Source organism: Adiantum capillus-veneris, chromosome 8 (genome assembly GCF_014529385.1).
Source record: "Adiantum capillus-veneris isolate H3 chromosome 8, ASM1452938v2, whole genome shotgun sequence".
Lineage (NCBI taxonomy): Eukaryota > Viridiplantae > Streptophyta > Polypodiopsida > Polypodiales > Pteridaceae > Adiantum > Adiantum capillus-veneris.
In genome coordinates, this window is record NC_140938.1 from 150865210 (window position 1) to 150891932 (window position 26723).

The following is a 26723-nucleotide window of genomic DNA, read 5'->3' on the forward strand; positions in this document are numbered from 1 at the left end:
TATTTGGCCGTCCATTCTAGTCTTGGTTGACTAGATGGGTCACTCAATTGCTTGATGCCAAAGCTGAGAGCTAGTCCTTGGAAGAGGTTACTAAGAGTGTGAAGCTTCAGCAAAGCAAGGCTCAGGAATCTTATTCAAGGCAGGCTAACAAGCATCTTCAAGATGTTACTATCAAGAAAGGGGATTGGGTGTATCTAAGAATCATGAAGCAAAGGCTTCAACAAGTAGGAAGGAAGTGTCCAAAATTGCCTTTTCCGATATATGGTCCATTTCTAATCATTAAAAAGACTAATGATGTGTCTATGAAATTGTTGTTATCTAATTCGAGGTCAATGCACAACTTTTTCCATGTTCTTTGGTCAAAATTGTTTCAAGGAAATCCCCCAAAGGAGATTCTTGAAGAGGATGAGCCCAAGATCGTAGACGAAGTTGAAGTCATGGAGCCAAAACAGATTTTACTACATCACTTTTGGCATGGCTCCAAGAAGAAAGCACGGCAACACTTTTTAAAATTTCAAGGATCGATGAGGCACTGTGGGTCGACGAAGATTTCTTCACAGATTACCCAAAGTTGTTGGCGAACTACAAGGAAGCCATGCCATGCCGCTCGATACCAGTACCTCACCTTGAAAAGAGGGGGATGTCATATGCACATTTAACCCTATGTGCATGTGGAAAAGTTGTAACTCTTACTTCTAGGGTTCAGGACAGCCTAGGAAGTGTAGTGAGCCCGTTCATAGGACGTGCATGTCAAGGCACTTTGGATAGTTGCATACCCTCTGATTGCACAGGAGCATCTGCTAGTGTCTCCTTGGTGTAGGCACTAGGGAGTGTTCACATTATAGAACATCAGTTTTTAGAATGGCCCGAGGGCCTCCAGATAATATCGTGCATCTTGCAAGGTCAAGGGTAGCAAGCTCACGCATAGTTACTCGGAAGGGGAACGGGGAACGGGAACGGGAGGGTCCGGAACGGGACGGGAATAGAGAGGAGGGGGGCCGGAACAGGAACGGGGCCAGAACGGTCGACTAAAGCAAGGCTTGAATTACCTCCCTTCAGCTTAGTCCCAAATCAACTCCTAAACAACCCCAAAACTGTCCCCAAACCTGCCCCAAATATGTCTCCCAAACAGCCCCAAATCTACCCTCAAATGCCTCCTTTTGCCCGTTTCGCCCCGTTCCCCCTTGTTCTGGAACACCATTCCGGTTACACCCCGTTCCGTAACGGTGTTCCGTTCCCTACTCTGTTTCGGGAACGGGACTCGTCCGGAACGCCATTCCGGAACGTTTGGGCTGCGTTCCGCCCGTTCCCTGTTACATTGGGCTGAGGACTAGATGGCAAACATGTACTAGCCACTGCATTGAAGCTATCAAGAGGATTAGCCATAGGTATAGATTGAATAGAAACTACATAACATGGCATGGACTCCATAACAGCGAACCACTCCATAAGGTGTTCTTCAGGTCCATCTGGTGGTGGGGGTTGGTCAAGTGGGAAAATCGACTCCACTATCAAAGAACTATGGTGTGCATCAGGATTCATCCCACCCCTCAACTTAGTTGGTCTCATGGGAGAACCAAGAGAGTGAATATACATGGCGCCATTGCCCCAATCATACAATGCTTTAGTGTGCCTAAACCAAGGCCTGTCAATAGGTAGAGGAAAACCTCCCTCCACTTGTGGAAGGTGCACCACCACAAAATCAAGACCGATACCTTCAATGGCGCCTTATCAACACTACCCAAAGGGAAGACTGTCCTTTGGACCTTGGTCAGCAAGGGTGATTGTGAAGGGGGCTAGTCTAATCAGCTAGAGACCCAAGGCTAGCATGGTGAATTCGGGCATAAGGTTGATGCCAGACCCCCCGTCAGCAATCACAATAAAGTATTACCGTCGTAAGATAAGACACTATAAGACGCAAGCTTCTTTAATCGGTGAGGGGAGTAGCTAGGTAAGAGATCATAAAAGACTTTGATGATTGCACAGGGAGATCCTCGCCACTAGGACTTGCTCTTGCGTACAATGACTGAATAATAGTAAGATTGTCACCTCTAAATGCTGAGTCTGGGCAAAGTATATCATAGAGGGAAGCTTGTTGAAATGTATTCTTAAGAATATTTTCCGCAGTAGGCTTGGTTATTGATGCCTTCTCCTCTTCCTTGAGCTGTTGTAGCTCTCCTACTACTTGCAAGAAAGCACCATCAACATTTGTGGCCAGAGAGGCTTGTTCTCCATTACTTTTAGTACATGGCTTTACAAGTTGCAAGAAGAGAGTAGTAGCCGGGGCCCATGTCAGGACCCTAGTTGGTTCATTTGACTTCGATAACTTGTCTTGGGAGGCGACTACATGGCTGGAAGGTGGTGGCTAAGGGATGGTGCTCACTACTATCAAATTGTTCTTTGGAAAGGTGAAGTCGGATTGACTATGGCTTCGACTAGATGATGATGAGGCTCATTACTTTGGGCAAAACTTGCTATATTGATCCTTCGGATAAGCGCATTGTTTGCATGGTGGAGACCCTTCAAGAAGAGGACACTTGCCTTGATAGTGCCCATACTCACCACATCTGTAGCACAAAATCGGGCGATTGGATGGACGGGAAAGGCAAACGAGGTAGTCGTTGTGTCTGCTCAAGAAGAGAGGTTGTTGCTGTGTAGAAGCTCTTAGGTGCCAAAGGTATATTGTCATGGTAGAAGCTATGGGATGGAAATGTACCTTCCATAGCTTGCACAGGCGAATTCATCAGCAAAAGGCCGCATGTGACTGGGATGGCCATATGGAGAAACCATATTCAATGCAATAGCCACTCCTTGTTGCACAATCGGAGCAAGGCTTTGTTGTAGATATCGGAGCCCCTTGAGGTATTAGCTAGGTCTCAAGGTATCTGGAAAAGTTTATGAGCTCATCTTTTAGTCCTTGTCTTCATGGCCACCTTTCTCCTAGAAGTTGCAATAGGCTCTAAGGGGACATTCTTGGGAAGGATGTTCTGGAGAACAACAAGAGCTGCACAAAACTAAAGCCTTGGAACTCTTGATGTGCCATGAGCTCTTCCAACTCCTCTTTGAGTTGGTCCAAAGCTTCCTATAGACCTTTTGTGCCAAACAGAGAGAGATCTTTCCTCTTCGAGAGCTCTTTGCAAATTTAATGCCTCCAATTCCCTACGTAAAGAAATTGAAGGGTTAGATGCACTCTCGAACATAACAGAAGCCGACTCAACTTGAGGAGGCTCTCTGAACAGCCTCCTTGCACCCTCGATCCTTGTGCCTGTAGCAACAAACTCGTCCAATGGCATTAGGTTTGAGAGATTCCCTTAGCTTCTGTTGGGAGGCCTTAGGAAGAGTCTTCTCTAGCCACTTCTTTACCATGAAGTCTCCTAATTGTTGGGTTAGCTGCTGGTGCAACCTATGGTGGGTGCCAGAGTCGAGGGTAGGCCATGGCGAGGGAGCAAGCAGAAGAACGAGAGAGAGAGAGAGAGAGAGAGAGAGAGAGAGAGAGAGAGAGAGAGAGAGAGAGAGAGAGAGAGAGAGAGCAGTAAAAAAACACGCTACACTATATTTTGGTCATGCTTACAATGTATATATAAGGCCAAACAAAGGCCATGCAAAACTTGACTTGAATCTGACAGTGAACTGCATGCAATAGGGCTTGTACCCACGAGCTAGACCGGACAAGTGGGCTTGCATACCCAACAAACCCCCCCCCCCCGTCAAGCCCAAACCACTTACAACGGACTCAAGACAGACAGACCATGGCAGAGTTCATTCACCTGAAACCATGAGTAGAAGTCCCCCCCTTGACTATAGCATAGGTGTGTGTGTGTACTTCCCTCAAAAAACCATCAGTGTAAGACAGATCAAAACCCAACCAAACAACAAAGGGTGGTCTTAACATTTTATTTTATGGCAGTGTCTATAACCCGTACAAAAGTTTGGCATGACAGTAACCGACTACCGAGAGGCTAAAACAAGGCTTTGAAATTGATATTGACAAAACAAGACTATAACACGGAATTGGTAAAATGATTTGTGAAAATTTGTATTGTAGTCGTGAAGTAGTTCTTCATGTATCGGTCTTTGACTTCCTCTATCTTCTTTCTCGAGAAGCTTCGATTTTTGGAGATTTATCAACCATTTTAAAACCGTTTAATGATGCTCATCTTGTAGCTTGGAGGCCAATTTGCAGCCTTTGAGAGGCAGCTTTGATGACGCCACACCCTTGCTGATATGCTCCTTTTCAATCTGCTATTAATGACCATCATCGAGCACCAAATACCGAGCCGATCGGGTGGGAACCCGTGCTTTAATAGGAGGTTTTAATTAACACTTTATTTTGTGTTTTAAAAAAAACAACCTGTAGCTCTCGAAAACAGCGCGAGAAGGTGGATGTTCTGGAACGCTGCAGCAGTACAGAGGCGGATGCTCGCTTGTGTAAGTAGTCGGCCTCGTGTCGGCCTCGCGTTGATGTGCTCAAATTGCTTGCAGCTTTCCTTGGCGGCCTGTTTGCCTGCGTCAAGTTCTCCTACTTGACCCTCTTCTCGCCTTGCCAACGGCAATTGCTACCGCGACCTCAGGTTGCCCCAAGAACTCCGCCAAGTGCTCTGATACCAATTGCTAGTGCAACCTATGGTGGGTGACAGAGTCGAGGGTAGGCCATGGCGAGGGAGCAGGCAAAAGAGAGAGAGAGAGAGAGAGAGAGAGAGAGAGAGAGAGAGAGAGAGAGAGGTAAAAAAACATGCTACACTATACTTTGGTCATGCTTACAATGTATATTTAAAGCCAAACAAAGGCCATGCAAAACTTGACTTGCATCTGACAGTGAACTGCATGCAATAGGGATGGTACCCTCGAGCTAGCACCAAGTCAAAAGGCTTCACAAAACTATTGCTTTAATGTTGTCCAATCTGCAAAGTGGTTCTTAGCAAACTAATTATACCTTTTGTCTGCTAAGCCATCCAAGGTCAAAGGAAAAAGCACCAAGTACGCATCTTCACAGTTGAGACCACAACCCCAACACAAAGATACGAACCTCCTCGCATGGTCATCTCCATCCTGTGTAGAGAGACTCATGAAGATAGGAAACTTTATATTGACTGTGGCCAAAATGCTTGCCATTTCTTCCATTGTTTCCTACTCTGGAACTGGTTCTAAAGGAGGGGGTAGAAAGTGTGTTGAGGTGCTAAGGGTGGCAAAAGGTGGTTGAGTGGGAGTGGGAGTGGGAGTGGGAGTGGGGGACTTCTACTAGGTAAGAATAGTCAACACTCTCTATGGTAGTATTGCAAAGGGATGAACCAGATTCTGAAGCTTGATAACCGAAAACAGAGAATTAACAGTATCGTTGCTTAATCAAATGTTAATTGTGGAGTTTATGCTCCTTACATGGTTTAATCTGCCTTAATTCGGGTGATAATAAAGAAAATCAAACTTCAGTGATGATGACAATGTCCAATAATGGATATGGGAGCTTAGTTTAGGCTTATGTTGGATGAAGGAAGGTTTGGATTAGACTTGCATGCTTAGGATAGGATTTCAATGGACATGGAGGCTTAAAATGGAAATCGAATGGGCTTATGAGGATTTGTTTACAATTGGTTTAGCAAGGTTTGCATTAGAGCGGCTTAGAAGCTTAGGATTCGAATAAGCTTTGGAGCTTAGCTCAGGAGCGGCCATGGAAGATTAGAGTGAATTGCTTATGAAGGCTTACGGCTTCGTAAAACTAAGGAGAGATTGATGAGAATGGGCTTATGAAGGCGTATGGCTTTGCCTCCGGAGAGAAGAAGATGAATGAATGACAAAAAAGCCCCTAAATGAGAGCCGCCTCCTCCTTTTTATAATAGTCGTCCTTGGGCTGCATGGGAAACCTCTTTTTACTATCTTTGGCAAACCCATTAGCGATATCGCTAATGGGTAGTCCCTCTTACTGACGTGGCAAGGTGAATTTCGAGCAGCATGAAAACCGCCGGGAGCGGCACCGAATGTGTGCGCCATGGCATGCCGGCCATTTTCCGTCTCTTGCTCGAGCGCAGCGGAGGTCTCCCCAGGCCTGCGCGAGCTACTCTCACCTTCCCTATGCCCTCTGCGTGCTGCTCGCCATCTCTTGCCCTTTTGCTTTTACACCCCTTCACACAGCCTTTAATTGCTTTAATGGGCGGCCATTGGCCATGCCCTTTCAACCTTGGGCGGCCATTGGCCATGACCCTTCAACCTTGGGCGGCCTCTTAATTCAAGAGCACCACATTTGGGCATACATATCGAACAAGCACTGCTGCTCCTTTTTTGCACATGACCATAAATAAGCAGCCATGGGTTGTTGCTATGGAGACCATTAATGGACTTGAAAATACACTTGCTAGTGGAGACAGCCTCGATTGCCACCATACCTGGCATATATATTGACCAAGGCATTGCATTTGGCTCCGACGGCTCCTATGGTTAGTATAAAAGAATCTGAACTGCCATTAGTCAACCATGTATACAATTCGACTGAAGCACTGGCTATCAATGCACTATAAGAGATGAGCTTCTGAAGATGATACCATTTCCTAGAACCTGGTTGAGGCTCAAACATTACCAGATGAACAACTGACCGAGGCGACCAGAGTGGTACGGAATTGACCCCCGGTGAAACTTAAACTGTCCATATCTTGACAACTGGAACTTCGATTGACGAACTGAAAAGACCGACACGCTCCTCAAAGTGAGCACTTCAAGCCCATGCATTCATATCATCTTTGACCCTTTATCAGTAGCTGCCCAATCCAGTACGGATCTGCTACTGCCTCAACTTCAAACTGACATAACTTCCTATCTGTAGCTCCAATTGACGAGTCGTAAAGACAGGCCTGTAGAGCACTTCAAGTACTACAATTCTGATCAATAAAATCCTAGCTACGACCACTTTAAGCATACTCACTGCTAGCATTACCAAGATATCTTTTGGCCCTTAGAGCCGCATCTGGCATATTTTTAGCTTAAAATTGGCTTGTTAGCACTTTACTACTACTGAATAATCATGTAGGATTCAAATAAACCTGATTGGCATCCCTTTGCTCATTTTCTTGTCATGGAAGCGGAGCTGCACGACACCGCTAGACCTGTTGGACCTGCTAGACCAAATCGACCTGCTCAATAATTACCAAGAACGGCAAAACAGAATCAGCCACATTGACCAGAAACGGATATAAATTGTCATCTCTTGCTATGGATACTCGCTTCTAAAACACAAAATTGCCATTCCTTGTTATGGATACTCACGGCTCACAATCTGCTGGACCAAGTCGACTTGCTAGACCTACTCAACTAGCTAGACCAAGTCAACCTACTCCATAGTTACCAGGAAAGGAAATTCTTGATGCGGAACAGGGAACAGAAACAAGTATTGTAAGGTGCGGCCGTAGTGAATGTTGAACTTTGCTCAAGATGAGTGCTCCGAACTGTGCTCAAGGGTTCCTTTTACTTACAAAAGGGAGAGCCTTCCATTCCTTTAGTGAGAGAGTGCAAATGGTCACAAACAAAGTGGTAAACACTGTGAATAAAGGTGTTGAGATTGAGAGATAGTGAGAGAAGAATACGACACCAGCATGTTGTCAAACCCTCCTCCAAGGGCCCCACTCTCTATGGCGAGAGCGGTCTACTATTGATTGCACAAATCTCTACGATGCAATGGACTTGCTGAGGATGTCAACGACGATGAGGACAGCGACGAGACGAGGGCTGAAAACTGAAAACGCCAAGGGCTGAAATCTGCAAATCTTGCATCTGCTGAATTCTGACTCTATGTCGGTGACGACGATGTGATGACGACGCTCTGAAAACGTAGATGCTGAAATTGCGAATAGCGGGCTGAATCTGCAAACTCTGGCCGATCTGACCGTGCGGTGAGGATCTACCGCGGGAAGGTGAGATCTACGAGGTTTGGGGGCTGTGGTGTCACAAGACGGGCACTAGAAAAGATCAAATTGAACAAACTTTTAGCACTTCAATAACTGAACTGAGAGAGAGAGAGAGAGAGAGAGAGAGAGAGAGAGAGAGAGAGAGAGAGAGAGACGACACATGCCACAGTGGCAGAATTCCACCCCAGAGAGTATTGGCCCCAAACCTTGGCGCTCCTTTCCGTATTTCTTTATATTGCATCAACACAGTACAAGCTGGTACTCCAGAATCTGCACCTTCTCCAGGAAGCATGCCAGAGAATGAGCCCTAACCTCATATTTAAAGGCCCTTTGCCTAAAAAGCAGTGAAAAGCCTTCAAAACTCAAAAGCTTCTGGTCCAAAAGCAATGCCAAAAAGCTGCCAACGTAATTTACGAAAATCCGTATTGTCCTGCCACGTCAGCATTGCTAGCATGAAAAGCGGAAATCCGTACAGTTATGCCACGTCAGCAATCAACGGAATTTCCGAAAATCTGCCACGTCATCAATTCCTACGCTTCTTTCTCTGTGTGTGGGTCCCGATTTATTTTAATCCTTTATGTCACTTGGGGCCCCATCGGAAGTGGTCCCCATAAGTTGGTAGGACTTCTTCTTCTGTTACTTGTTCTTCTTCGGGTTTAGGCCCCTCAGCCAGCATCTGTAAGTTGGCTCCATTCTTCAGGGCTTTGACACGTGAGCAGTTTGTGACATCTCCCCTTCTTGAAAGAGAGTAATCGTCCGCGATTACAGCATATCTGCAAACAACTCAAGCTAGCTCAAAAAAATTTGAGGGTCATTCCGAGTGACATTCCAAGGTACAATCAGTTTGTTCTTTTGATCAAGGAGTTAGCTTCTCCTTTCGGCTCTTTTGACCAAGGAGTTGGCTCTCCTTTCGTCCAAATCGGAACTCTTGATATTCCGGCATAGTAAAATTAGTCATCACACCCAAACCGCACTGATCTTCCACGGGTGTCTTGATGCACTAAAATTACATACCCAAGCAATCTCATCCAATTAGGAATATTCAGTGGTTGGCACATCACAATGCAACACAAATGCTCACATATGCATGTTACAAGACATAGAAACATAAAGTTGCCAATGAACACTCCTCCCGCATAACCTAACAAGGTCCGGGCCGGGAGATACTCAACGACTCCCTCATCACTCCTCCCGCATAACCTAAAAAGGTCCGGGCCGGGAGATATAGAGGCCTTTTACAACCAAACGCCCCCCAAACCGAAGCCTGCATTGTTTGGAGGTGCTGAGAGTAACCACTGCTCAGACTTCTTAATACTCCTCCCACATAACCATCAAGGTCCAGGCCGAGAGTCACAACAACAATTATTTTACAAGCATACAACCAAACGCTCCCCAGGCATCGGCCTAAGTCGTTCGGAGGTTTTCTAGCATACAACAAAACGCTCCCCAGGCATCGACCTGCGTCGTTCCGAGGTTTTCAAACATACAACAAAACGCTCCCCAGGCATCGGCCTGCGTCATTCCAAGATTCAAACAATATCAAAACATCGTTTCTCACTTCTCCATCCGGGAGTAAAATCACCAATCAATGAAACCAGTATTAAAACCAGAGTCAAACATTTCAAATCGGCACCAAAACAGGTTCAAAACAGATACCATCCATTTCAAACAAATTCCAACAAGATCACCAAACAAGTTCTCAAACAGATTTCAAACTTAAAAAGCAATCTCGACATTAGTCGAGCTCGAAAAGTCGGCTCACTTTCCATCCTGAAACCTACACCAAAAATTAGGGTTAGATTCATTGCATAAGGTCGTAGCCGAGCACAGCATGGTCCATCAGCTCTTGGACAGACAATGTTTCTTTGGCGGCGATGGTAGTCTGAAGACATAGCAATCACATTGGACCTCCAAGTTTATCAACTCGAGAAGAGACATCTACTAAGGGATGTCGACAAATTTCAAGTTATAATCTGCTAGGGTTTCCATGGCAAGCATTTCAGGATACCCCACTATGCCAGAAGTTGCACTCCGAAGGAAGATGTCAGAAACCATATAACTTCGGACAAAAATTTTATCGAAAGCTTGCCAAGTCCTTGGAAGTGTGCGGCTTGGTAGCTATAGACATCAACACCTGCATGGCACTGCTTCTGAGAAAAACAGTGACTCGAAACAAATCTTGAATCCTTCTCTTGCAAGTGATCTTTTTGGCTTATGCCCTGTAAGACATGAGCGGTGAAGACGGGAGCGCGCCTGATGCGCGATGTATGAAGGGTGGGAGTGGCTAATAAGTCTGGGGTCCAGACCCGAAGATACTTCAAGTAAAATTCCACTAATCTTTGGTTTGCTCTGTCTACTCTTTTGTAGGACCGGTATGCTTTGCTAATAAGCCCGGGGTAGGAGGCCCGAAGATACTTGAAGTAAAATTCCATTAGTCTCTGGTTTGCTCTGTCTGCACTTTTGTAGGACCGGTATGCTTTCAGAAAAGCACACGCCTGATGGTCTAATACCACTGTCACAAGACGGACACCACGTGCCAATAGAAAAGATCAGACTGAACAGACTTTTAGCACTTCAATAACAACTGAATGAGAGAGAGAGAGAGAGAGAGAGAGAGAGAGAGACGACACGCGACACGGAGTGGCAGAATTCTGCCCCAGAGAGTATTGGCCCCAAACCTTGGGGCCCCTTTCGGTATTTCTTTATATTGCATCAACACAGTACAAGCCGGTACTCCAGACTCTGCACCTTCTCCAGGAAGCATGCCAGAGAATGAGCCCTAACCTCATATTTAAAGGCCCTTGGCCTGAAAAGCAGTTACAGTGAAAAGCCTTCAAAACTCAAAAGCTTCTGGTCCAAAAGCAATGCCAAAAAGCTGCTAGCGTAATTTACAAAAATCCGTACAGTCTTGCCACGTCAGCACTGCCAGTGTGAAAAGCGGAAATCTATACAGTTCTGCCACGTCAGCAATCAACGGAATTTCCGGAAATCTATCACGTCATCAGTTCCTACGCTTCTTTCTCTGTGTGTGTGGGTCCTGATTTATTTTAATCCTTTATGTCACTTGGAGCCCCATCGAACGGGGTCCCCATAAGTTGGTAGGACTTCTTCTTCTGTTACTTGTTCTTCTTAGGGTTTAGGCTCTCGGCCGGCATCTGTAAGTTGGCTCCATTCTTCAGGGCTTTGACACGTCAACAGTTTTTGACATGCGGTACGGAATCTAAATGCTAAAAACTGAAAACGCTGATGCAATCATGGGTTCTATCGCCGTGTATCTGCAAACGCTAGAAGTAGTCTGCAATTGCAAAAACGCTGGGCCGATCTGCTGTTGATGCAAAAACGCTAGGGAGTCTGCTGTGATCTGTTGTCGCCAGGCACCATCTGCAATTGCAAAACGCTGGGCTGATCTGCAAATGCTGAAAACGTTGGCTGGTCTTTGGTGGCTGAAAACGCTAGGTTGCCTGCCGGGAATCTTGCTGAGAAGGTGCACTGTCGAACACTTAGTCCCTGCTGCCTCTTCTGCCAGATACTGCTAGCGCTAGCTTTTCTTATATATTGTCTGAGTCAAATTGCCCTACCCAGTTTCCCAACAAAGTCACTTATTGATAATAAGTGAAAAATGGCTAAAATAGGAAAAATAGGTCTGTGCACTGTAAAAATGCTCCTGATGGGTTCTGATGGTAATTTGATAATCATGTTGTGTGCAACCAAAGGATATGCATCTAAATCTAAATGCCTCGACATGCACGGTGTGCGTTAACAGCTCACAAAAGTACCAGAATACTTCCTAAGCTAACTGAACCCTTGTCATGAAGTAGCTTGTCCACGTACACATAGGGTTTGATGTGCACGTGACATCCCCTCCTTTTTAAAGTGAGGTACTGGTACCGAACTGTATGGCGTCGAGGGAGATTGCCAACAGCGTCTGGAATCCTGGGAAGGACTCTTCGCCGGCCCACTCTGATGGTGGGTTGTGCGATACTTGAACTTCATAAAGGTCTGCAACGCTTGCTTCTTTGGGCCGCGCCAAAAGCGACACAGTCATCTATAGCTCCTTCAATGCTTCAACTTCGTGTATAGTCATGTGTCTACCTTCTTCAAGAATCTCCGAGAATGAAAATTCCTGAAACCACTTCCAACACAAAAACATAAACATACCCATTCCATGTAAAGTGACTAGAAAAATTCTAGTCTTCTTTAAAGACTGTGCATGCAATGTAGATGAACATATAGACGGAGTGTCAAACCGTTCATCAAACACACACAAACAATGGAATCGAAACTTATGTTTCCGATCTAAATCGATCGACTCTGGCAAATCCCAATGGAAATGCCGATGCTTGATGGTCAATCCTTCTTGTGCTCTTTCAGATACTGCGTCATGCAAAGGAAGAGACATGGAATGTGAATTCCTTGGGTGCAAACATTTCATCTGTTCATGAGTAATCCACATACATCCGTGCTCGTTCATAAGTGAATTGTGTTCATCGTACCATATGGCATGTCTATGAAAAGAGATCACATAAGGATAGTGACTAAAATACAGGAAACCATCACGAATGAAACACTCGAACAATGCATGCTGATTAATCATGCGCACACATAAAACTTCCTGTGGGGGTTCCTTAGATCTCGACTCAAGAGCCAAGATCAGTTCTTCGTGATTGATCGAATTTGTAATGAGGTTAGCTTCACTAGAAAAAGCATCAACTAAACCATTATCCTTGTGAACAATCACATCTTTATCATGCAAAACATTATCTTTGTAAATAATCACATCTTTATCATGCAAATCATGTGTGTCATGCTTTGGAGAAGACAAGACTGAGAGAGTCTCCTTCTCCTTTTTCTTTTCAAGCTTCACCTGCACATTAGAAATGAGAGATGAAGAATAAACAACTTTCTCCCCATGAATGACAATGGGAGAGTCACTTTTGGCATTGAAAGTGAAAGTATTGGCTGCCCAATCAATGAGAGGGTTATGCTCACAAAACCATCGAATGCCTGAAAGCATATCACATCCTGAAAGAGGAGACACAACAAATTTCCTACGGAAAGCAGCTTGTTGAATTGTAAACGACACATCAAGACACTCTTGCGTGATGAGAGAGTCCATACTGGGAGCGAAGCCAGACACTAACCTCTAGGCGGGCTCTCTCTACAAGAGAGACACTAATCACATCATGCATATTGCCTGGATCAAACATATGACAAAATGCTGACCCTTCACATGACCACGACACTTTATGAGAGACTCATCAATATGTGTGTCAGAGACATGAGAAGATTCAGCTTGGTTCATTAAAGTGCTTGTGGTTGCTGCGGGTACCTTAGGTTCTTTAGGTGCGGCTGTCTTAGGACAAGCCGCTTTAATGTGACCCTTGACGTGACATTGATAACAACAACCTTCCTTAGCATAAATGACTTGTTCTTCTGCCATTATGTATCTTCCTATAATTCGTTTTGTAGCTTTTTCATCCGAGGTTAGCTTAGGTTTAGCAGGTGTTTTAGTTTTACCCTTAGATTCATTTTGTGAGTTCTTTTCCAAAGGATTAGAGGAAGATTGGCTAGAAGAGTTACCATTCTTACCGTTCTTACCATTCTAAGGGTTTTGAGAAGTCTGAAAGGTACTTTAAGACGACTTGTTCTCCTTGGGCTTTCCCTTGTTGTGCTTCATCTCTTGGGAGAGAGCAATTGCTACTGCCTTGTTGAGATCTACGGGGTCGAAGACTTCTACATCAAACTTGATATATCTGTCCAACCCAAAAAGGAAAGCCTCTTTGTGCTCATCATCCAATTTGTGTAATTGGGTGCCGAGCTGCAAAATACGGTTAGAAAAAGACATGACTGGCATACCATTCTACTTGAGATTGCGCCAATCTTCTTTCAACCGCGCTAGGTACTGAGGAGGCATAAACCGCGCCTTAAGCTTGTCTTGGTAGTCGGCCCAATTGAAGGAAAGGGGCGCGTCTCCGTCAGCTTCCTCTAGGTGCGCGGCCAACTGTCCCTCTTTCCATGCGTGGTACCAATTAATGGCATCACCGGCAAGCTACATGGTTGTCGTTAAAACCTTGCTATTCCCTGTCTTCTTAGTTGTCACAATATAAGCATTAAATTGATGCAACCAAGAATGAATAACACTAGCATCCATCTTACCGTCATACTTACTAAATGTCAGCTTCTCAGTGACGGGGTTGTTGAAGTCCAAATCTCGGCTTGTGCCAAATGATGAACCACCAACATTATTGGCCGGCTCGGGTTTCGAGGTAAGTACCTGTAGGACCAACTCTTGCATGCGTTGGTCTCTCTGCGCCTCACGCTCTCATTCCAAGGCAACCCTTTTTTCTTCGGCCGCCAAGCACGCTTGCTCGCGCTCACGCTCCAAGTCAGCCTTTCTTTCTTTGCGTTCGTGATCCAATGCTGCTTTTCTTTCTTCGCGCTCGCAATCCAAGATTGCCTTTCTTTCTTCGTGCTCGCCCTCCAAGGCAACGCGTTGCGCTTCATGCTGTAGCATCATGTCCATCATCATCTTGACCAAAGCCTCTATAGGATTTGGTGCAATCCTTGGCGTAGATGGGGAGGGGGGAGGGTCGGAAAAACCTCTTGGTGGGGAAAATTCTTCTTCACCACTTCCATGCTCATCACCTCCATGCAAAGTATCCATTCCGCTTCGGGTGATGACCATACATTGAAGTCTTGGGTTCTTAAGTTCACGAGGAACTTGGGTTCTTGTGGTCCTTGGGTTCTTGAGTTCTGGAGGGTCTCGAGTTCTTGAGGTTCTTGAGGTTCTTCTTTAGCTTGCAATCAGTGTTAGAGAAGGATCTTCTCTTATCCGAGCTCTTCTCTTTCCCGTGGGCGCACCCCTTGGCGGCCTTGCGCTCTTACCAAGGTTGCTTTTTCCCACCTCACGTCGATTGGCCGGCCGCTAAGTGCAAAGTCCGCTCTCAATGAGTAAAAAGAGAAACAAGGGGAGGCTGGACAAGCCCTTCTTTCTTTGGTTTCCTCTCACTCTTCAAAAAGGAACAATTAGGAGTCGACACGCCCAAGTGGACTTTGGTTACGTGCGACCGCAACAAGCAAAAAAAAATTCTTGTGGTTCTTTCCTTGAGTGATACAGAACACTGTCAAAGCTCTAATACCAATGTAAGGTGCAACGGAAGTGAATGTTAAACTTTGCTCAAGATGAGTGCTCCGAACTGTGCTCAAGGGTTCCTTTTACTTACGGAAGGGAGAGCCTTCCCGTTCCTTTAGTGAGAGTGCGCAAATGTTCACAAACAAAGTGGTAACCGTTGTGAATGAAGGTGCTGAAACTGAGAGATAGAGAGAGAAGAATCCGACACCAGAATGTTGTCAAACCCTCCTCCAAGGGCCCCACTCTCTATGGCGAGAGCGGTCCACTATTGATTGCACAAATCTCTACAATGCAATGGACTTGCAACGATGTCGACGACGATGAGGACGGCAACGAGACGGGCTGAAAACTGAAAACGCTAAGGACTGAAATCTGCAAATCTTGTATCTGCTGAATTTTGACTCTATTTCGGTGACGACGACGACGCCGAAAACGCAGATGCTAAAATCTGCGAAGAGCGGGCTGAACTCTCGCTCATCTGATCGTGCGGCAAGGATCTGCTGCGGGAAGGTGAGATCTGCGAGGTTTGGGGGTTGCGGTACGGAATCTAAATGCTGAAAACTAAAAATGCTGATGCAATCATCGATTCTGTCGCCGTGAATCTGCAAACGCTAGAGGTAGTCTGCAATTGCAAAAACGCTGGGCTAATCTGCTGTTGATGCAAAAACGCTAGGGAGTCTGCTGCGATCTGCTGTCACCAAGCATCATCTGCAACTGCAAAACGCTGGGCTGGTCTGCAAATGCTGAAAACGTTGGCGGGTCTTTGGTGGCTGAAAACGCTAGGTTGCCTACCGGCTGAGAAGGTGCACTGTCGAACACTTGGTCCCTCCTGCCTCTTTTGCCAGATACTGCTAGCGCTAGCTTTCTTATATATTGCCTGAGTCAAATTGCCCTACCCAGTTTCCCAACAAAGTCACTTATTAATAATAAGTGAAAAATGGCTAAAATAGGGAAAATAGATATGTGCACTGTAAAGATGCTCCTAATGGGTTCTAATGGTAATATGATGATCATGTTGTGTGCAACCAGAGGATATGCATCTACTCTAAGTGCCTGGACATGCACGGTCTGCGAACAGACTCACAAAAGTGCCAGAACACTTCCTAAGCTAACTGAACCCTTGTCATGAAGTAGCTTGTCCACGTACACACAGGGTTAAAGGTACACATAATGAATTGTCATTCCCTATTATGAATACTCGAGTCTAAAACACAGAATGGGGATTCGGAACGGGAATTTGGAATGGGACCGGAAAACATAAGCTTGAAAATGGGCAATTCTTTGCTATGACCTTAGGACAAGCTGACCTAATAGCCCTCTCGACCAGCCAACCCAAGTCAACCTGCTAGCCTAGCCTAGACTCGTCAAGCCAGCCTGCCAACCTCTTCCAGCTTGGCTAGTTGTTTCACTGCTGGAAAAAGCGATGGTGTGAAATTTCAGCTGAGGTCCCACAAGGCATGCCAGAACTGAGAGCATTTGTAATAGGAAAACCATGTCGAGCTCTCTACTATGGGTGCTCCTCAGTGCCGTATGCAAGAAACCTAGTTACCTCACTCAATGGCACAAACTAGGCAACTGAAAGGAATGCTTAACATACTAATGTCACGTGACACATCCCAACCCTATGTGTCCATGGATAAGCTACACCACAATAGGGTTCAGTCAGTTCCGTCAAGTTAGATTAGTAGTGATCTGGCACTTTTGTGAGTCTATTCGTAGACCGTGCATGCCCAGTCACTTAGCATAGATGCATATCCTCCGATTGCACACAGCATGATCATCGGAATTCCCATCAGAATCCATTAGCATCAGTTAGGGGAATTTTCCATTGCATTTAGCCTATTTTCCTATTTATTGCGATTTTCACTTATTATTTTTAAGTGACTTTCCTACAAAAGTAGGTAGGGCAATTTTGCTAAGTTAATATATAAGCAAACCAAAGTTCACACTTTCTGGCAGAAGAGGCAACAAGAGCACCTTGCTCAACAGGCAACTTCTCAGCAGAACCTTGGTGGATTCCCTCCAAGCAAGATCCCAAGCCTTGGCGTTTTCTCCAAGCAGCTGATTCCTATCCCTAGCGCTCCTCATCATTCGTGTAGAGGAGGGCTTGCATTCTTTGCCTCTCATCTCTCACGTGCAGGTAAAGCGTGAATTACGACGAGGAGCACAAGCGGCATTCATCTATGCTGCTCCAGTTTCCTAGAGCATTCAGGCTCTAGCTAAGTATTCAGATTTGTTTACGAAGTTTAAACATCTCTTTTTGTAAGATGATCTTCCACCTCGTCTCTCACCCGAGCGGCCGGAGGACCATTGCATCGAGCTTATGGAGGGGGCACAGCCTGTCAGTAAGGCTTTGAACAACACACAGGAGGAAGAGTTAGAGCGACAACTCACGGAGTTGGTGGCTAGAGGATTCATACGCCCTAGTGTAAGTCCTTTTGCTGCCCCTATTTTGTTTGTTCGCAAGAAGGATCGTTCGTCTTGCTTGTGTGTTGATTCCAAGGCATTAAACAAGATGACCGTCAAGAACAAGTTTCCGATGCCTCGCATTGAGTATATCCTTGATAGGCTCAATGGGGCAAAGGTTTTCAGCAAGGTCGATCTCAATAGTGGATACCATCAAGTACAGGTATTCAAAGGCGACATTTTCAAGACCGCTTTTCACACCGAGCGAGGGCAATGGGAGTATATTGTTATGCCTTTTGGATTGACAGGTGCTTAGATACATTTAATCGTCTCATGGTAGGTCGTTTCGGCGATATGGTCAGTGTATGTGTGTTCATCTTTTTAGATGATATTCTCATTTTTTCTGCATCGTGGAAACAACATGAAAGAGATGTCGAAAGGGTACTAACTCGTTTAGATGAGTGTCAATTGTACATTGCAGCTAAGAAGTCTGAATTTTTTCTTACTAAAGTCACTTATCAGAGTTATATCATTTGTGCAGAGGGCGTCAAGCTAGATTCCGCGAAGGTGGAATGGGTTCGTAATTGGGATTTGCCCAAAACTGCATATGATGTGCATTCTTTTCTTGGTTTATGTCAAGCATATAGTTCGCACATAGAGAATTTTGCACGCATTGCTGCACCTATGACTGATGTTTTGAAAGGGGTAAAGTCAACGCGTAGACTTGCCCGAAGCAGCCGTTGAGGCTTTCGCAGCTCTCAAGGTTGCGGTGACAGAAGCACCGTGTCTTATCCTTGCCTCTTGGGATGATCCCTTTGAGGTATGGACGGATGCGAGCAATGTCGCCATAGGCGCTATGATAAAGAACTTTTGTCTGTCATTCACTCTCTTAAGCATTGGAAGCATTTTCTTTATGGTAGAGAGTTTACAGTTCGCACAGATCATCAGGCCCTCAAGTGGCTACAGTCTATGCCTAGTGCACATTGGAGTGATCGCCAAGCACGGTGGTCACAATTTTTTGAGCAATTTGGAGGTTTGATCGAGTATGTGCCTGGAAAAACTAAGCCTGTTTGCAGATGCGTTGAGTCGCAAAGGACAAATTTTGGCTCTTGAGTCGAGATCCACATTTTCTATTCACGGTGAGACTTTTGACAGCATGAAGAATCAGTATGCGGATTCCAAGTTTGGTAAGCATTGGTTGCAGGCTCTTGCTTTCCAAGGGCCAAGCAACTATCTCATTCGTGATGGTTTGTTGTATGTTCGTCAACGTTTATGTGTGTTGCCCACTTTCAGGCCAACCATATTGCATGATGCACATGATTCTCACAGGTGAGCACAGGGGAATGAACACCACTTTGGAAAAAATTGAAAGATTCTTTTATTGGCCTAAAATGCGAACAGATGTGTTTCGTTATGTCACACAGTGCACTATATGTCAAAAAGTAAAAGCTCCTCAAGGTAAGCAGCAAGGCCTCTTGCTTCCGCTGACTATTCCCGATGGATCTTTTCAAGATATTTCTATTGATTTTGTGACTAACCTACTACCAAGTTTGCATTCAAGGAACACTCAATGTTTGACAATTGTTGATCGTTTCAGCAAGTTTTGCATGTTGATTCCTTGTAAAGCCACAGTTACTGCACAAGATGTAGCACGGTTGTTCATTAAGCATTGGTACCCCCTCTGTGGTTTGCCAAAATCAATTGTTTCAGATAGGGATGTTAAGTTCAAGTTCAATTTTTGACGCGCACTCTTTGAAAATTTTGGCACTAAGTTGAATTTTTCATCGGCTTTTTCATCCACAGTCAGATGGTCAAACAAAAATTTACAATCAATTGGCTTTTGATGTTTTAAAGTCGTATGTGCATGATCAGCAGTCTCAGTGGAAGCTCTATCTCCCATTGGTACATGCCATTTTGAATGACTCTTTTTCTTCTGCTATTGATCAAACTCCGTATGAGGCAGCTTTTGGCCGTCCGTTCCAGTCATTTTTGACTCGCTCGGTGAGTCAAATGCCTGATGCCAATGCTGAAAGTCAGTCATTGGATGAGATTTCTGAGAGTGTGAAGCTTCGCCTAAGCAAGACTCAGGAATCTTATTCACGGCAGGCTAAAAAGATTGTCAGGATGTTTCGATCAAGGAAGGAGATTGGGCATATTTAAGAATCATGAAGCAACATCTTAAGCAAGTTGGAAAGAAGTGTCCAAAGTTGTCTTTTCGTATGTATGGTCCATTTCCAGTCATTAAAAAGATAAATGAGGTTTCAATGAAATTGCAGTTGCCTAACTCATGGTCAATGCACAACGTTTTCCATGTTTCTTGGTTGAAAGTGTTTCAGGGAACACCTCCAAAGGACATTTCGGAAGAAGAAGAACCAGATATCATTGATGAAGCTGAAGTCATGGAGCCGGAGCAAGTGTTGTTGCATCGGTTTCGACATGGTTCAAAGAAGCAAGTGAGACAATACTTTTTGAAGTTCAAGGATCGAGGAACCCACGAAGCGGTGTGGGTAGACGAAGAGTTTTTTAAGGATTATCCAGAGTTGTTGGCAGACTACAAGGAAGCCATGCAGCTCGGTACCAGTACCTCACTTTAAAAAGGAGGGGATGTTACGTGACACATCCAACCCTATGTGTCCGTGGACAAGCTACAGCATAACAGGGTTCCATCAATCCAGACAGTCTAGATTAGAAGTGATCTCGCACTTTTGTGAGTCTATTCGTAGACCGTGCATGCCCAGTCACTTAGTATAGATGCATATCCTCTGGTTGCACACGGCATTATCATAAGCATTCCCATCAGAATCCTTCAGGGGAATTTTCCAGTGCATTTACCCTATTTTACCTATTTTTGACATTTTTCACTTATTAATTTAAGTGGCTTTTGTTGGAAAGTAGGTAGGGAAAATTGGGTAAGAAAATATATAAGCAAACGAAGGTTAGCACTAAACAGCAGATGAGCAAGGAGAACAGCAGGCCATTGGCGAAGGTTCCCTCTCTCTCAGCAAGACTCTCCAAGCAACCCTTGGCCATTTTCCCTCTCACAAGCCCTAGCATTTTTCCTCATTGCCAACCCACCTTTCCCCTTGGCGTTTTTCAACAACCCAAGATCGCCACAGTCCCCTTGCACCTAGCGTTTTTCATCATCGCCAGCAGCCCTCTTCTCTTGGCGTTTTCAGCACCAACCTGCAACAGAAGGGCAGCGTTTTCAGCACCAAAACGCAGCAGTGACATCAGCGTTTTCAGCAGGCAAATTGGCGTTTTTCACACAGCATAAGATCAGCCCGAATTTCAGCGTTTCATTTGCAGCAGATTTCAGCATTGAGCGTTTTTGGACAGCAGATAAAAACATTCAGTTTTCAGCCCTATTGTTGGCCTCGCCATCCCCGTCGTCATCGTCGACATAGTCTAAACTTGCATCAGTTTCATGCATCATCATTGTACCAGTTTGTGCAATCAATCGTAGACCACTCTCGCCAACGAGAGTGGGGCCTTCAGAGGAGGGTTTTACAACAGTCTCTGGTGTCGTATTCTCTTCTTTCTCTATCTCTCAGTCTCATACACTTGCACGCACAGTGTCCACTCACTTTGTTCGTGATCATTGCACTCTCATTAAAGGTGGAAGGCTCTCCCTTCCATAAGAACAAAAAAGAAACCTTGAGCACATTATGGAGCACTCATCTTGAGAAAGAACATTCATTCCGCTGCACCTAACATCCTGTGCAAGTGAGAGGAAGCTTGGTCCTTTCCCTAAGCAAGGAAGGATATGGATGCATTAACTATGTAATCCGATATCATGATTGAATCTTCAAAATTTAGGCCCAATGAACACCGGGTTTGCCCCTGCCCATCCCCTTGTAGGACGGATCTGCATGCGTTACACACAGATTTGCCTGACTAGAAATTAATATTTAAAAGCTGGCCTTCTTTACACAAAGAGGTCACTATCCTATTGGTTGAATCATTTCTCTCTTTTGATGCGGGTCTGAGGCTCAACCTCTGGACACGCGCGGGCGGGGGAACCTAGGAGTCCAAGATTTTGGTCAGCAGGGAAAACGCGGAGCGCCATGTCTACTCACGCACCTACTGCCCATCCTCGGGCAGTGGGTGTGCATGATGCCTTTCTATTTTGTGGTCGCCTCAGAGCACCTCTCTGCTCATTTCACAGAATTAAGAAACATTCTTTCGCAGTTTAATTCTCAGAAAACTCGTCAATGACTGACTACCAGAAGTTGATTTGCTAATGTGTTAAACAAATCATGATAATCATGTTAAAGACAATAGATTTTGACTGACCAGGTGCAAGATAGTTAACAAAGTCCTTTGGGTCAGGTCGAGTCTCAGGCTTTTTGTTCAAAACACCCTCCACCATAATGGTTGGATCACGCTCCCTGATGAGTCGCAATCCTCCAATTTTAGCTCCACAGCGTTGATCAAGGAGAATATTACTTGGGCAAAGGTGGCAATAGATTCTTCGCTTCTCCTTTTCTAACTGTTGCAAATAAGCAAGACCACGAGCAACATCCAGTGCTATCCCCAATCTCTCTTCCCATGTTAGAGAACCCATGGTCTTTCTCCCATATAGTACATCATCAAGACTGCCCTTGGGCATGTACTTGTACACAACTGCAAGAAAGTTGGGCTTATAACACCAATCAAGAAGTTCCATCACATTGTTATGTTTGATCTTTGCAAGTACTTTGCACTCACTCAAAAAATGAGGCTTGGTTTGCCACAAAAAATCACGGCTCAGAACTTTAATGGCAAAATTTTGATCTTTAGTCAGCTGCCCCCAAAAGACTTTGTACCGAAGGCCAAAACCAATCACACTCCTGTTACAAAAATGCTCAGTGGCCAAACGAAGATCATTGTACGAGAACCGTTTCTTTTTTCCACAGCAATTCAGCAATGGCGAGAAAACAACTTGACAATATTCCACAACTTCCTCATAAATTTTGGGCCGAAACGACTGGAGGAGCAAGCACATTACCAAGACCAGCACAATACCAACTCCGAGAGTGGCCATAATGAATATAGGGAGATACTTCAATTTCTCTTCTCTGGATTTGAGAAACTTATAGACTTCAGTCCCTAAATCTCCAAGAACATTAGGTGCCGAACTGCATGTAACATTCAAAACAGGACCACAAAGTCCCCGTTCGTTATTCAAGTACCCTGACTCAGCAAAGCGCCGAAATAGAGGAATCTCCACAAGCAAGCCTGATAACTCATTATATGACACATCAAAAACATCAATGTATGTTAAATTTTCAAGTGATGCAGGGAGTGATCCGACAAGCCCATTGTGAGAACCATCAAAGTATGACAGGCTAGTAAGGCTGCCAAACCAGTCTGGTATAGATCCCGTTAAGCTGTTATATGACAAATCCATCACAGACAGTGTAGTGAGGCTGCTAATTTGAATGGGCAGACCACCTACTAATTCATTGTGTGACAGGTTGAGAAATTGTATATTCGAAAAACCTTGCATTGAAACTGGCAGGCTTCCACTAAATCGATTGGAGGACAAATCCAAGGTTTTGAGAGAATAAAAGCTTCCCCAAATGTCAGGTATAGCCTCTGACAACCGATTGTTGGAAAGATCCATCTTTTGAAGGCGCTCCAGATTGCCAATGGATGATGGGATGCTGCCACTGAGCATGTTGTCTGACAGGTCAAGCAATGAAACAAGTGATGTTAACTTTCCAATAGTTTGAGGAATCGCTCCTTGAAGCTTGTTATTTGACAAAGAAAGGTGCTCCAAAAAGGCTAGGCTCCCTAAGCTTTCTGGAATGCCCTTTCCAATCTGATTGTTGCTAAGATCCAATGTTACCAAATAAGTAGCTGAGCTGATTGATGGAGTGATGAACCCTGTGAATTGATTATCACTGAGCAGCAACTGTGTCAAATACTGCATTTGTCCAATGGCCTCAGGAAGACTACCTGTTAATTGGTTTCCAGAAAGATCAAAGACCCTTAAATGTGTAAGCTCTCCCAATGTTGATGGGACAACACCATGAAGAGCATTTTCAGAAAGCTTCAAGACTTCAAGTTTGCTGCACTTGAAAACATCCTTAGATATTATGCCTGCAAAAGAGAAACATGTCTCTCAAATTTCTCATTAATCGTGCTGTTGAAGATTCTAGAGGAAAAAACACTAGCCATACACAATGTGTAATATGTGCATGCAGATGAGCGTGTGCACGAACCTGCTGAAGTGACTGTGCAATGAATGCGTGACATCCACCTAACGTAACAAAAAGAATTTGCGATAATCAAAATCTTGTCCCAAATTGAGATGCTTATGTATTTCATGTGGATTTTGATCACATGCGTTGACTACAAGGATTGCGCCTTTAGCATGTATGTGTGCAAGCATTCTTACAGAAGATCCAATGCACATACGTGGTGTTAGGCTAATCCAGCAATTTCTTTTGCTACATGGCTTGCTTTATGCAGCCATATTGTCTCGTTCATTGGCCATGACTTTCAGTGCATATCTTCCGTTATCCATACATCATCAAATACTAACAAAAGAATTCCTAGTTCATAATTGGAAATGACGTGAAGCATGCATACCTGTCATTTTGTTGTTACTCAAATCCACAATTCTGAGAGCATCCCCATCACAAGCAGCACCTGGAAAGTCACCCTCTAGCTGGTTGTTAGAGAGCAAGAGGGTCTTCAGATATGTGAGCTTTTGAAGAGGAGGCAATACTCCAGTAAATGCATTATTGCTCAGATCAAGAGTTTCCAATACAATGACATTGTTGATATAGCTAGGCACCTGCCCTTGAAACCGATTCCCTGTCAAATTTAGGGTCTTCAAAAACCTCAATCTGCCAATCTCTTGCCAAAGAGTGCCCAATATGTCTTTGTAAGGAAGAGAAATGCCCCTGACTACAGGGACCCCCGTTTTCAGAACACTCACGTCACATTCTACACCTGTCCAGTCGCAAGGACCAGCAGGCGATTCCAACCTCCAAGAATAAAGTACTTGTGATGGGTCCTCTTTGATGGCGTTCTTGAATTTGTAGAGGAAAATGGCATCCTCTATGTCAGCTGCAGCCGCAAGGGTTGCAAGCACAAGGTAAAGGGAGAAGGTATTGATGATGATAATGGTGTTTGGAAGTGCACCGAGTGGCATACTCTGCATATGTTTGCCTTCTCACGGTGAGGAAAGAAAGCTAGCTAACATTTTCGAATTTGAATTTGAACCGCAATGTGCATGCTTGATCTCCTTCTGTGACTCGTGAGTGAGATTCTTAAAATCAGTTGTGGCTATGAACAAAATAGTAATATTCTCTGAACTTTATTATTTAATATTGAGACATGCTAATGGGATCAAGGAGTCAAAATTTCTAATAGACATAACTCTATGAAATGTGTCTCAATTGCCTCAATCTAAAGATACTCCTCGTATTAAAGATCAAAAGGTTATGCTCTTGCAAATGCCCACATTAATCCATTGCATGTTGAATTTGTGACATCCCTTAAATATGTCGGGTAAAGAGGCTATAAATTTTTAATTATATGGGGGGTTGCATCTAAGATATGTTTTATTAGAGATATAATTTATAGCAAACATGGCTTCAATTACTTCTTGAGTTCTTATGCAAAAAAATTGGACATCAAAGGGTATATCTATTTCCTACCTATTCTTCAATAGGTTCTCTTGGAATTTTGAACTGGGAGGAATGTTCTTGTAGAATCATTTTTATTGCTCGTTTGGTTGGAAGCTCTTCCATTCCCAAAAGTTTTGCCATAGAGAAAAACCTTTGGCTGTTTGAGGAAAGTGGTGCGCTCAGTTTACTCCGTGCCCACGGCTACTTGGGCACATAGATATGTTCTCCAAGATAGCGGGCAATGCAAAAGCCTGTGTGTGTGTGTGTGTGCGCGCGCGCGTGTGTGTGTAGCTAAGACCAATATAGACACACTAAATTCTTTCAAAAGGTTTACTAATTGAAGAATTGAAGCCAAAAAAGATAGATTCAATTAGCATCGAAACTATCTGAGTTGTAATACCCTCCTTTGAGGTCATTAACAACTTCATAAGGAATGGGAGTAAAGGTCTCCTTTAACTGCGAATCCGACCTTCTAATTGCCTCTTTGTTGAGATCTCTTCACCCTTGGATTTTGCTTCAGCCTTTAACAAATCTATGACGCCGTGTCCGACCTTCTAATTGCCTCTTTGTTGAGATCTCCAAGGATTTTTCTTCAGCCTTTAACAAATCTATGAAGCCCTCACGGCGTCATGAAGGCATGTTCAATCCTCACATGGATCTTCTTCTTCACAATGAAGGTACTCACCTGCTTATTCACTTCCTCTCCAGTGCGGTCTCGGTAGAGCTTGTGAGGGATACGTGACATGTTTGTTCACCTACAATTATACATAATCGTTGATCCTATATATAGGTGCGGAGGTATGCGGAGGCCTCGAGAAGAAGAAGAAGTGCAAGATATTTTTGTGCGCTCAGCTGATATCTTGCTCTGCTTCTTATATTAACTGGTTCCTCTCTCTCTCTCTCTCTCTCTCTCTCTCTCTCTCTCTCTCTCTCTCTCTCTCTCTCTCTCTCTCTCTCTCTGCCTCTGCGATATTTTCATGCATCCAACACCTCGTGATGAGTAGCATGTTGATGGGGCCCCACTTGATTGTAGCTAAGCGGACATCCATTGAATATGGTGATGCAGATCGGAGCCAGTGATGAGGAATGGTAGGGCTTTGAAACACTGGCAACCAATAGGTTGACACTCTCTGGTTGCAATCACTCCAAAATAAAAAATCTCTCTCAATCTCTCTCTCTCTCTCTCTCTCTCTCTCTCTCTCTCTCTCTCTCTCATACACACACACACACACGACATTGTCAATGTGCTAAAGCAAAACAGGATGGGAAGCAAGAGGCTTACTTGTATTCAGCACGCAAGCTTGATCCTCGTGTGGTCGAAATCCCTGCATGCTCAAAAGACGTCTTGAACGTCGTCGACGGTTGATAGTATAACCCTTCTTTTTCACAGTTGTTTCTTCAATTTTGTGCCTATAGCATTGGGTTCCACCTCCGTTATCCACGTGGCTGGACCTTTACATTCTGTAGGGCCTCTCTCTCCATTATAATAGTAAGATAAGAAAGTCGACAATCCAAATCAGCTCACTCTTACTTCCTAGAGACATAGATAGTGGATTGTCAATTGTGTTATTCGGTTGATAATGAGTTAGCTCTTTTTTACCTCCGCGTAAGCTAGTAGCCTCATATATCAATATCCATTGGTGAATGTTGTTTAGATTATAAACTCTAGTATCT

At 44.4% G+C, this 26723-nt stretch overlaps 1 protein-coding gene across 9 annotated transcripts in view; it reads right to left on the reverse strand.

The window, feature by feature from the left end:
* LOC147453163 (uncharacterized) overlaps positions 1–26456 on the reverse strand; it is a 69056-nt gene extending 42600 nt beyond the window's left edge. For 2 of the 9 annotated variants that reach the window (XM_086518635.1, XM_086518631.1), the window contains exons 1-2: positions 24004–26324; positions 21721–23511 (exon numbers count right to left, since the gene is read on the reverse strand). In XM_086518635.1, coding sequence (XP_086374761.1) covers positions 21721–23511; positions 24004–24580 — 2368 coding nt within the window. In that variant the 5' untranslated portion in view covers positions 24581–26324. The other 7 variants (XM_086518632.1, XM_086518633.1, XM_086518639.1 and 4 more) reach the window with 7 other exon arrangements.
* Positions 26457–26723: the final 267 nt, after the last annotated feature.